The following is a 12353-nucleotide window of genomic DNA, read 5'->3' as shown; positions in this document are numbered from 1 at the left end:
CGATGTAAGCTTGACAGCAGTTCCGCCAGGGGAGATATGTCTCAAAAGGGAGTGGTTTTTAGTGGGTCGGCCAGAACAAGAGCGGTCATCCCCACATAACCTAGGAGTACGGGCTCCAGGTATCTGACTTGGAAGTAGGCCTCCAAGGTTATAGCAGATTTTCCACTTCCCACGCAAAAAAAAAAAAAAAATTATTATTATTATTATTATTATTATTTTTTTTTTTTGCTTAGGGACTTTTGGGAAATCTGCCTACAGATACCTTGGATTCCGCACTCCAAGGTTATGTGGGGTTGGTATGATAAAACAAAAGGAAATATAAAGAAAAATTGGACAAGTGCGAGTTGCACTCGCACTGCAATGGCAGGTTCCGTACACAAATATTAAAACAATACTTGCAACATTTATCGGTAATTAGTAGAATTAAAATAAACAATTAGAAAAATTTATTAAAATCATTTGATAAGAAGAAATAACTAAAAAAAATTAAAGTATTGTATTTATCTAATATTGTAAACAATAATAAGCAGAGGAACTATAATTTTGAAAATTTTGTTCCTCTGCTTATTATTGTTTACAATATTAGATATACAATACTTTAATTTTTTTTAGTTATTTTTTTTATCAAATGATTTTAATATATTTTTTTAATTGTTTATTTTAATTCTATCAATTACCGATAAATGTTGCAAGTATTGTTTTAATATTTGTGTACGGAACCCGCCATTGCAGTGCGAGTACAACTCGCACTTGTCCAATTTTTTTTTTTTAGTTAAGAAATTAAAGTCAGAAAACAATCTCTCATTTATTCTCTTAAAATTTCACTCTCTTCCTTAAAATATTTAATGCCACGTGTTTAAACTAAAAAAAATTTAAAAAAAATTTTTTTTTTGAAAAAAAAATTAAAAAAAAATTTTTTTGATTTTTTTTTCAAAAAGTTTCTTAAATAATTTTTTTGTCGTCAGACTGTAATAATACACTAGGATACCAATTTTCAGCTTATTAGGTCAAATAATGTAAAAGTTAGAAAAAAAAAATATTTTTTAAAAATTTTTTTAGTTTTTCCTTGACAACGCTATGGCCATCATTACATATCAAGTTCTCTATATTTTTCCTGTAATATTCGAGTAAAAATACACCAGCATGCAAAATTTCAGCTCTCCATGTCGAATAGTTTAGAAGTTAAGGGGGGGAATGGTCACTTTTTATACATTTTTGGCCAAAAATCTTGTTATTTCCTTGACAACGCTATGACCATCACGTCCAATCACATTCGCTATATTTTTCCTGTAATCTACGAGTGAAAATACATATCTGGACCAAATTTGAGCTCTTTAGGTCAAATAGTTTAGCCGCTAGGGGGGGGGACACGATTTGGCTACGGACAACAGAGTCTCACCAATAGGGTTCCGCCGTTACACCGTAGGTGTACGGAACCCTAAAAAGGAAAAAATATATATATATTATAGTAAATTTAATAAACTGGCGACCTACTACCAGTCCGACCCACTAAAACCCGTAACCCTTCTTCTGGAGCCCTTTACCCTCCCTCGGAACTGTCGTAAGACTTTAGCCTTCGAGGGTGGCGCTCCAACTCTGTCGCTAATGCGACTTTCTGCTTTTCTCTGCGGTTATCCTGCGTTAATAGTTAAAAATTTAAAACTATTTCAATATAAAGCGGAATTAACAGCACAACAATAATTAAAAATAACAAATGTGTAATTAAGTGTAAAAAGTCAGAAGATAAAATTATAAACGGATATATAAAAAAAAGAAAAAATAAACGCGTATAAAAAATTGAAAACATAAAACTGTACAAAGATGAATAAAAAAAAAAAAAAAAAAACACAAACAATTAAAAAATGTATAAGGACAAATAAATCACAAAATAAATTAATAAAAAACAAACGAATAAATTAAAAGCTGTTTAAATTACGCTTTTTGGCGGCCGTCGAGATCCTTCCTCGACATAACCGAGATTATGAAGTTCTCGACTTGCCGCCAATTCTCCTCTGACTGGGTCATCAGCGATACCATGTAATTATTATTATTATTATTATTATTATTATTATTATTATTATTATTATTATTATTATTATTATTATTATTATTATTATTATTATAATTATTATTATTATTATTATTATTATTATTATTATTATTATTATTATTATTATTATTATTATTATTATTATTATTATTATTATTATTATTATTATTATTATTATTAACTCCGCTTTAAATTGGTCCCAAGCCCGGGACTCCATCCTCTCCACTCATCTTCGTTCATTTGCATATATTTTTTATGTAAATGCGCGTGTGTGGGGGAGGGGTGTGGAGGAGGAGGAGGGTAGTTTGGAGAGCTTTTGAGGTGGGGACCATCTGGATATCAGTATGTTAGGGAATGGTGTTAATGAAGGGCATTGCTATAAACACAATATCCCTCTGAATGGGCAGGAAGAATCTGAACCGGTGGGTTCAGTATGAAATTTTGTTCAGTTTTGTCTTGGTGATTGGGAAGTTATAGTCTATAAACGGCATCTTCCACGAATGGGCAACTCCTGTTATCCTCGCTAGCCATCTCTGCCGGCACGTCTGATCATGTTAAGTCATGCGCTCGAGACGCAGATTGGGGGGATTCAGCTTGCGGGATAGCAGGAGTTGATGTATGAATCTGAAAGGTTTAAGCCTATAAACGGCGCCTTTATGTTGGTGAGGTGAAAGGGGAACCCTCCGGAGAGGCTTCTTCCTGAGTATGAGTGTGGGATGCGCTATAAACGCGTTATTCTCCTGGTCGCGAAGTACGTAAGGGGATTTCCGTCTGGTCCCGGCCTCCAGAGCTCCTCAAGCAACATATACATAAATACACTTCTTTTTCACACTGATATGGGTACACCCACTTACATAACACGACACATATACACTTACACTGTTAAGCATCACACCCATATCAAATACCGAACTACGTTTTTAATGAAATGTGTGATGTAACGAACGTTATCCTCCAAGCAGGTACCTCGACAGAGGCTAATCCTGCCGTCGATTCCGATTGGGTGAAAGCCCCGATGGTCGACGCAAGGCCCACGGATTTTGGAGGGGGCCAACAGCACACTGGTCCTTCTGACCATAACGGTGACGGAAAAGTGATGATGGAGACGGAGAGCGTAGTTTCCTCTGAGTCCATCATTGAAAAGGAAAAGGAGACCCTGGTATCGCGGACTGCTTCACCGATCGTCGAAGAATGGCAAGTCATTCTTGGACTTATGGAGAAGCAGTCTGTGGTGGTTGAGCAACTCTTCAAATCACTAGAAATAGTGAAGGAAGGGATGCTCAAGAACAACTCCAGGGAGGTGAAAATCAGTGCCAGAGAGGCATATCACCATAGTGATAGCCTCAGAGGCATCTTAAAGGATATGGTGGAGGAGGGGGCCTGCTTTTCTCATAATTTAGAGATAGTGGATTCCCTCAGCCAGAAGAGAGATCGAGGCCGCCAGGGGACAATACCCTTGGCGACTCCGAACTCTGAAAGAAAAGGAAGAAAGAGAGATGCCTCTGGGACACCACCAGAGAAAGTTGAGAAAAAGAAGGGCAAAACAGGCGAGCTGGACCCAGGGGACAGCAAGCCTGCTGCCAAAGAAAAGGAGAAATTGAACTCTCTCTAGGAAAATGAAACCTGGAAAGAGGTCAAAAAAAAGAAGAAAAAGAAAAAAAAGAAAAGGGATGAAGAAAAGTTGATAGAAATGACGGGGGAGTCGAACAATGAGACCGATCGACCCTCACGTAAAAAGAAAGAAAAATCGACGGATGCAATTGTGATATCCGCAAAAGATCCGAACATAATTAGTAAAATGAAGGCGGCGGTTAGGCCTGAGGATACGGGGACGGAGATATTGTCGATTCGGAGGACCAAAAGGAATGATCTCCTTCTGGTTCTCAAAAAGGGACAGGGCGTCTTGGGTTTCGGCAGTGCTTTGACCGCTGCGCTTCAGGGAAAAGCAGAAGTAAGGACTGTGGTTTCGATGAGGTCGATAGAAATTTTAGACCTTGACGAAACCATAGTCCAACAAGATGTTGTAGAGGCGGTCCGGGGTGCACTTAGCAGGCCGGATTTAGAATTGCCGTGTCAGCTTTTCGCTCGGTATGGTAATACGAAGAAGGCCATTCTACGGCTCCCCGAAACGGAAGCGGAGTCGTTACTAAAGGCCAGGCGAGTAAAAATAGGGTGGGTCAACTGCAGAGTCCACGCCAGAGTGGAAGTAGAGAGGTGCTTTAGATGCCTCTATTACGGCCATCTGGCTGGAGGATGCAGTGGGCCGGACCGAAAGGAGGCTTGCTGGAGGTGTGGCGGTCTCGACCACAGGAAGAGTCAGTGCAAGGGGGCAGCCCAGTGCATTGACTGTTCCGATCGTGGGATGGAGGACACAAAACATCCTTCAGGGAGCAGGGCCTGTCCGGTGTACAGGAAGATGCTTACAGATCTAAAGTCCAGAGCTTAGGTTTCTCCAGGTTAATCTCAGGAAAGGAAAAGTCGCGCAAGATCTCTTGATGCAGACTGCCAGAGAGAGGGGAGCTGATATACTGCTTTTTAGTGAGCAGTATAGGAAGCCAGAATCCTCTGTCTGGTTTGAGGATGCATCCAAGAGATCAGGTATCCAAATATGTAACCCGGACATCACCATTGGTGACTTTCTGGAGACCGACGCGGGTTTCGTTTGGGTGGAGGTGGCGGGGGTACGCGTTTACAGCTGCTACTTCTCTCCAAACGATCCCCTTAAAAAGTTCGACGCCGAGGTTCAGGCTCTTGAAAAAAGCATCAGAGCTTTCGGCGGGGATGTCCTCATTGCGGGAGACTTTAATAGTAAGTCGCCGGAATGGGGAGAGACTCGTCTAGACAGGAGGGGAACCTTGGTTTCGGACATGGTCGCAGCAAACGATTTAGTGGTGGTGAACCGGGGACAAGAGTTCACGTTCAAGCGCGGGGTGTCAGGGTCTATCATCGATTTGACAATTGCGTCGCCCCGCGTGGCCCGTAGAATAGTGCGGTGGGGAGTGCTGGACGAAACAACTATGAGTGACCACCAGTAAATAGAGTTTATAGTCGCTGAGATAAATCGGGGAGGGAACATCAAGCCGCATGTTGGCCACAAGAGACCCTCCTGGAACCTCAGACGGCTAAATCGGGAGAAGTTGGCGGAGTCTCTGGCCGAGGCTCGAGCTATACATGAGCTAGGCTGGATGACGAAGCCAATTTCTGTGGGCGACAAAGTGCGTGAGGCGAGGCGAGTTATTATTGCAGCGTGCAATTACTCTATGCCTCGCCGGCACCAAACAATCAAAGCAGCTTTATGCTGCCCCTGTATGGGCTTCAGCCCTTAAGATCCACAGCATCTCTGACAGACTTCTCTCGGCCCAGAGAGAGCCAGCAAGGAGAATAACGTCAGCCTTCAGAACGGTGTCTGATTGCGCTCTTCGGGTGCTTGCTAGATTACCGCCAATGGATTTGTTGGCGATGGAAAGGCAGGAGAATTTCCAGCTCTCCAAAGATCTAGTAGGCAACCCGGAGCGTAGAGAAAGACTCAAAGCTCTAATCCGCTTAGAGTCAAGAAAAAGACTCGTTCTGAGTTGGCAGGAGAGATGGGATGGGGAACTGAAAGGTAGATGGACTCATCGCCTAATTCCCCACCTCGCCACATGGTTGGAAAGACAACACGGTGAAGTAGGCTACTACCTTACACAAGCGATGTCGGGTCATGGTTGTTTCGGACAGTACTTCTATCGGTTTAAAATAGAAGCAGACGCGAAATGTGTGTACTGTAACGGTTCGGGTGACGACGAAGCAGAGCACACTGACGACGCGGAGCACACGCTTTTTTCCTGCGGGCACTGGCGAGAACTTAGGGAATCCATGTTTTCGGCCGTGGGCACTGAAGTCACGGTCGAGAATATGGTTTCAATTATGCTGCAGAGCGCGGACTCATGGCGAGAAGTCGAGACTTTTGTCATCGAAGTCATGAGGAGGAAGGAAAACGACAGAAGGGCGAGATTACCCTGGAGAATTACTGCTGCTCGGCGGGGCGCTCGCGGAAGACGGAGGAGACCTTAATTGGAACTCCTCCCTCTTCAGCTGGCGCCTTGTTAAGGACTTGGATCTGGAAGTAGGTAAGGAGACCTCCACTGGCGATGTAAGCTTGACAGCAGTTCCGCCAGGGGAGATATGTCTCATAAGGGAGTGGTTTTTAGTGGGTCGGCCAGAACAAGAGCGGTCATCCCCACATAACCTAGGAGTACGGGCTCCAGGTATCTGACTTGGAAGTAGGCCTCCAAGGTTATAGCAGATTTTCCACTTCCCACGCAAAAAAAAAAAAAAAATTATTATTATTATTATTATTATTATTTTTTTTTTTTTTGCTTAGGGACTTTTGGGAAATCTGCCTACAGATACCTTGGATTCCGCACTCCAAGGTTATGTGGGGTTGGTATGATAAAAAAACAAAAGAAATATAAAAAAAAAGAAAAATAAATAAATGTTATAATAAATTTAACAAACTGGCGACCTACTACCAGCCCGATCCACTAAAACCCGTAACCCTTCTTTTGGAGCCCTTTACCCTCCCTCGGAACTGTCGTAAGACTTTAGCCATCGAGGGTGGCGCTCCAACTCTGTCGCTAATGCGACCTTCTTCTTCTCTCTGCGGTTTTCCTGCGTCCATAGTTAAAAATTTAAAACTATTTCAATATAAAAGCGGAATTAACAGCACAACAGTGATAAAAAAAAACAAATGTTTAATTAAGTGTAAACAGTCAAAAGATAAAATTGCAAACGGATATATAAAAAAAAGAAAAAAAAAACGCGTATATAATATTGAAAACATAAAACAAATTAAAAAATGTATAAGGACAAGTAAATCACAAAATAAATTAATAAAAAAAACAAACAAACAAATTAAAAGCTGTTTAAATTACGCTTTCTGGCGGCCGTCGAGATCCTTCCTCGACATAACTGAGATTATGAAGTTCTCGACTTGCCGCCAATTCTCCTCTGACTGGGTCATCAGCGATACCATGTTCTCCGGTGTAACTTGACTGTTTACACCTTCGAACATGGCCTGCCTCTCCAAGTCCCATTTCTTGCATGAGAAGAGGGTGTGCTCTGCGTTGTCCTAAGGGAACTGGCAATATGCACACACCTCGTCCTCGCGTAATTTAAAGCGGCACAGGTACGAGTTAAAACACCCGTGACCTGTGAGCGCCTGAGTCAGATAATAGGAGACTTCTCCATGCTTTCGGTTTATCCAGGTGGTGAGTGTTGGAATCAGACGATAGGTCCATCTGCCCTTTTCCTCCCCATCCCATCTGTCCTGCCATGTCTCGATAAGTCTGTTTCTCGCGTATTTGCTCGTCTGTGACGAGCAGAGCTTCGGTTTTTTCCAAGGCCATTTGAAGACCTCTGGCATCCAACCAGCTTTTAACTCGCCGCAGACATTCGTTTACCAATGTCCCAAGGGCTTCCTCGCTTTCGGCTGAGCACACGACCAACGCATCGTCCGCAAAGCCGATGATGACCGCGCCTTCAGGTAGACCCATTCGCAGGAAGTTATCATAGGATACATTCCACACGAATGGTCCCACCCTCGAGCCTTGGGGGGCACCACTTTGCATCTCTTCCTTCAGAGTCCAGTTGTCCCCTTCATATATTACCCACCTGTCGCTAAGATAATCATTCATTATCCGCAACAAGTAGGGCGGTATTCTCTTCTCCATCATCGACTGGATGAGATCTTTCCATCGTGCGGAGTTAAACGCGTTACGTATGTCAATAGCCACCAATGCACAGAAGCCCTTCTTCTTCTTTGGTCCCAATTTGTTTTTTCCCTCTTTGGCTATGTCCACAACTGCCTGGATGGCATCAACTGTGAACTTGCCTTTACGGAAACCAAATTGGTGATCCGATAGACTATTCTCTCCGGTCAAGTGGCTTTGCATTCTCTGCAGAACCATATCCTCTAGAAGTTTACCCATCGTATCTAGCAGGCATATAGGCCTGTATGATGAGACTTTATCTAGAGGTTTTTTACCTTTCCTCAGGAGGACTAACCTCTGTCGCTTCCAGTCGCGGAAAAACTCTCCTCTCTCAAGGCAAAGATTGAAGCATCGAAGCAGAATCTGGGGTGAATTGTCGATTACCAACTTTAGGATCTCGTTACTTATCCCATCGATTCCAGGCGCCTTGCCTGTTTTCAATCTTTTGCCTGCTTTTTGCAGTTCACTAAGTGTGAAGAGTTCTTCCTCTTCGACTTTGCAAAAACTCCAGTCCCTTCTAAGGTATGGTTCCGCAGGAGGAAACAAAGAATTTATTATCTTTCTGACCCAATCGGAATTGTCCAGGCCGGGGGTCTTTTGCCTCGTCGCTAATTTCTTAGTAACGATTTTAAAAGCCAGACCCCATGGGTCGTTATCGACTTCCTCGATTAGGTCCTTCCAGTTACGGCGTCGCTACTTGCGGATCTCTTTCTTGAGGTTCTTTCTCGCCTCCATGAAAGCCTCTTTCAGCAAGGGATCTCCCTTAGATCTGGTATATGTCCTTCTTGCTTTGAGGCATTCCTTCCTCAAGGAGGCTAGCTCCTCTGACCACCAGTGCAAGGATTTTCTTACGGGAATGGCGCCTTTGCGTGGCATTGACGCATTGCAAGCGGTGACTATCATGTTTCTCACCGCTCGCACCTTCCCATCCAGACTGCTCGGCCTCTTCACCCAGCCCAAGTCCTCAATCAAAAGGGCTTCTCTTAAAGACCGGCCGAACTTTTCCTTGTCGAGTCTCTTCATATTCCACGAGGAGGTTTTGCGACTAGGAAAATCCTGTCTTTTTTCTCCTCGTGTGCCTCCCATCGAGACTGAGAACTCAATGTACTGGTGGTCACTTGCGGTATATTCCTCTGAGACCCGCCAGTCGCTTATGCGGCTAAATAGTTTAGACGATGCGATCGTTAGATCTATAATTGATCCGATCGCACCTCGTCTAAAAGTCCATGTATTGCCTCGGTTCACAGCTAATAAGTCGTTTCTGGAGATCATTTCTCTAATACGAATTCCTCTCTTGTCGAGTCTCGTCTCACCCCACTCTGGCGACTTTGCGTTAAAATCGCCAGTGATGATGACATCCAGCCTGGATTCTGTGAGGTTCGCTTCTAGGTCTTCGATATTGGCTTCGAAGTTTGTCAGTGGGTCGTTGGGTGAGAAGTAGCAGCTATACATACGTATATTAGCTACCTCTATCCACACGAACCCACTGCTCGTCTCCAGAAACTTGTCAACCCGCAATTCTGGGTTGCACACCTTTATGGCGGCTCTCTTCGCCTTATCCTGATACCAAGGGGCGAGGTCGCTTCCTTGATACTGCTCACTGCAGAACAGGATATCGACCTCATTTTCCCTTGCTGTTTGTATTAGGAGTAGCTGTGCATCCTTACTTGTATGCAGGTTGACCTGCAAAAATTTTAAGGATTTGCCCTTTTAATCCTTTGCAGTTCTTCCCTGTAAACCGGGCAGGCTCTTTTTCCGGACTCATGATCCGTTTCCGGCTTCCCCAGGTCCAAGCAAGTAAGGCACTTCGGCTTAACGTTACAGCTCTTCGCGAGGTGTCCCTCTCCGCCGCATCTCCGACAGTTTTTACTTCTGTCGGGGCCTTTGCAGGATAGTGTTCTGTGTCCGTAACCTAGGCACTTTTGGCACCTAGCTACATCAACATGCTCGCGAATTGGAGCATTTATCCAGCCGATTTTGATTCGGCCAAGTTTAAGCAGAATGTCACTTTCTGTTTCTGCTAAGCGGATTAGAGCAACCTTAGTTCCTCTGTAGCGCGGCAATAATTTGCACTCCATAATCAGGTCGGATTTTCCCAGCTTTTCCTTCAATGCTGAAGTCACCTCACTCTCTGTAGTGGCTTCGTCCAGGTCTTTGATTTCTAGAGACCTCTTATTTACTAAAGGTATGACCTCAGCCACGCCATGCAGGGCCGAGGACAGACTGTCCGCAAATTTTAAGGTTTCTCCACCCTTTTTCACTATCAGGAGAACCTCCTGTTTAAAAGTTCTCCTGATTTTCTGGATCACGGTACCTGTATCTTCAGGTTTAACCTTTGATTTTATCAGCGGCAAGATACCCTCATAAGATTTTGGGTCTCTTGCCGTGATTTTTACTGCTTCCGTGGTTCTAAGCTTCAAAGGGTGTTTTGAGAGCTCTTTTTTCTCGCCTGGTGGCTTTTTTCTTGAAGCCCGTTCTCTTCTCTTTCCAACAACCTTAAAGCCGTCCTCATTGTCCGCTCCGTCTGTCAAGACGGTCTCGGCATACGTCTTACTAGGACTACTTGAGGGCGACTCTTTTGCTTTAACTAGCGACTCAGGATTAAGCTGTGAAGCATCCTTTCGCTTAATCCTCTTTTCACGTTGAGTCGCTTGATGTGGACTCACATCTTGGCTTACTCTTTCCCTAGGGCGCTTACTAACCTTTTTCGTCTTATTTGTGTTTGCAGCCGCGCTATCCCGGGTTGCAATAACACTGTGGAGTTTCCACATTTGGATGTTGCGGCTCTTGGTCTTTGAAAGGCTCAGGGATAAACCGTAAATTTTTACAGATTATTTCGAACGCACTTTCCAAAACCGTCACGCCATCCTGGATTTCACGACTGACATTCTTTTGGCGCTTGAATCCTTGTCGCAAGCCCTTAAAAATTCCTGGAATAGCCAGAAACTGGTCTGAGACATTTGCCTCATAACTTGTCAGGTTGTTCTTGTTTTGCCCCCCCCCCCAAAATCCGTAGGGCCTGCGGCGGTGTCTGAAAAAACACTGTCGGGAGTATTGTCCCCTTTCGGGGTTCCTCCTTGGGGTAATTCATTTAATTTATGATTCATATAATATTTTTTTTTTGGTTTTAAAATCAGGGAACCACCCTGTTGGTTGTCCTTTAGTGAAAAGCCCCGCCACCACGGCAAGGTCTACCGAACATTTCCAAGATGTCAGTCGTATCTGGCAGCGAACCCACTTCTCCCAACTCATCAAAGAAATCAATCGTGTGTGGCAGCGGACCCACCTCTCCCAGCCCATCAAAGAAATCAATGATGTTCGGCAGTGGATACACTTCTCCCAGCACGTCAAAGACATCGATGACATTTGGCAGCGGATCCGCTTCTCCCAGCACGTCAAAGACATCGATGATGTTCGGTAGTGGACAACCATCGGCGGGGATTATTATTATTTTTATTATTATTATTATTATTATTATTATTATTATTATTATTTTTTTTTTTTTTTTTTTTTTTTTTTTTTTTTTTGCTTAGGGACTTTTGGGAAATCTGCCTACAGATACCTTGGATTCCGCACTCCAAGGTTATGTGGGGTTGGTATGATAAAACAAAAGGAAATATAAAAAAAAGAAAAATAAATCTATAAAAAATTAAATTTAATACACTGGCGACCTACTACCAGCCCGACCCACTAAAACCCGTAACCCTTCTTCTGGAGCCCTTTACCCTCCCTCGGAACTGTCGTAAGACTTTAGCCTTCGAGGGTGGCGCTCCAACTCTGTCGCTAATGCTACTTTCTGCTTTTCTCTGCGGTTATCCTGCGTTAATAGTTAAAAATTTAAAACTATTTCACTATAAAGCGGAATTAACAGCACAACAATAATTAAAAATAACAAATGTGTAATTAAGTGTAAAAAGTCAGAAGATAAAATTATAAACGGATATATAAAAAAAAGAAAAAATAAACGCGTATAAAAAATTCAAAAAACATAAAACTGTACAAAGATGAATAAAAAACACAAACAATTAAAAAATGTATAAGGACAAAAAAATCACAAAATAAATTAATAAAAAACAAACGAACAAAATTAAAAGCTGTTTAAATTACGCTTTTTGGCGGCCGTCGAGATCCTTCCTCGACATAACCGAGATTATGAAGTTCTCGACTTGCCGCCAATTCTCTTCCGACTGGGTCATCAGCGATACCATGTTCTCCGGTGTAACTTGACTGTTTACACCTTCGAACATGGCCCGCCTCTCCAAGTCCCAATTCTTGCATGAGAAGAGGGTGTGCTCCGCGTTGTCCTCAGGGAACTGGCAATATGCACACACCTCGTTCTCGCGTAATTTAAAGCGACACAGGTACGAGTTAAAACACCCGTGACCTGTGAATGCCTGAGTCAAGTAATAGGAAACCTGACCGTGTTTCCTATTCATCCAGGTGGCGAGTGCCGGGATAAGGCGATAAGTCCATCGACCTTTTTCCTCACCATCCCATCTTTCCTGCCATCTTTCTATGAGCCTGTGCCTCGCTTCTTTGCGAATCAGGCCCTT

At 43.3% G+C, this 12353-nt stretch overlaps 1 protein-coding gene across 1 annotated transcript; it reads left to right on the top strand.

Annotated features, from left to right (window-relative positions):
• Positions 1-4545: 4545 nt before the first annotated feature.
• On the top strand, positions 4546-5085 carry LOC122506788. The gene has a single exon (XM_043619105.1). It carries the CDS (start codon positions 4546-4548, stop codon positions 5083-5085), a length of 540 nt encoding a protein of 179 aa, XP_043475040.1.
• Positions 5086-12353: the final 7268 nt, after the last annotated feature.

This window comes from Leptopilina heterotoma, unplaced genomic scaffold, assembly GCF_015476425.1.
Source record: "Leptopilina heterotoma isolate Lh14 unplaced genomic scaffold, ASM1547642v1 Lhet_430, whole genome shotgun sequence".
Lineage (NCBI taxonomy): Eukaryota > Metazoa > Arthropoda > Insecta > Hymenoptera > Figitidae > Leptopilina > Leptopilina heterotoma.
Note: the sequence above shows the minus strand (reverse complement) of the source record. Positions and strands in the feature narration are given on the sequence as shown.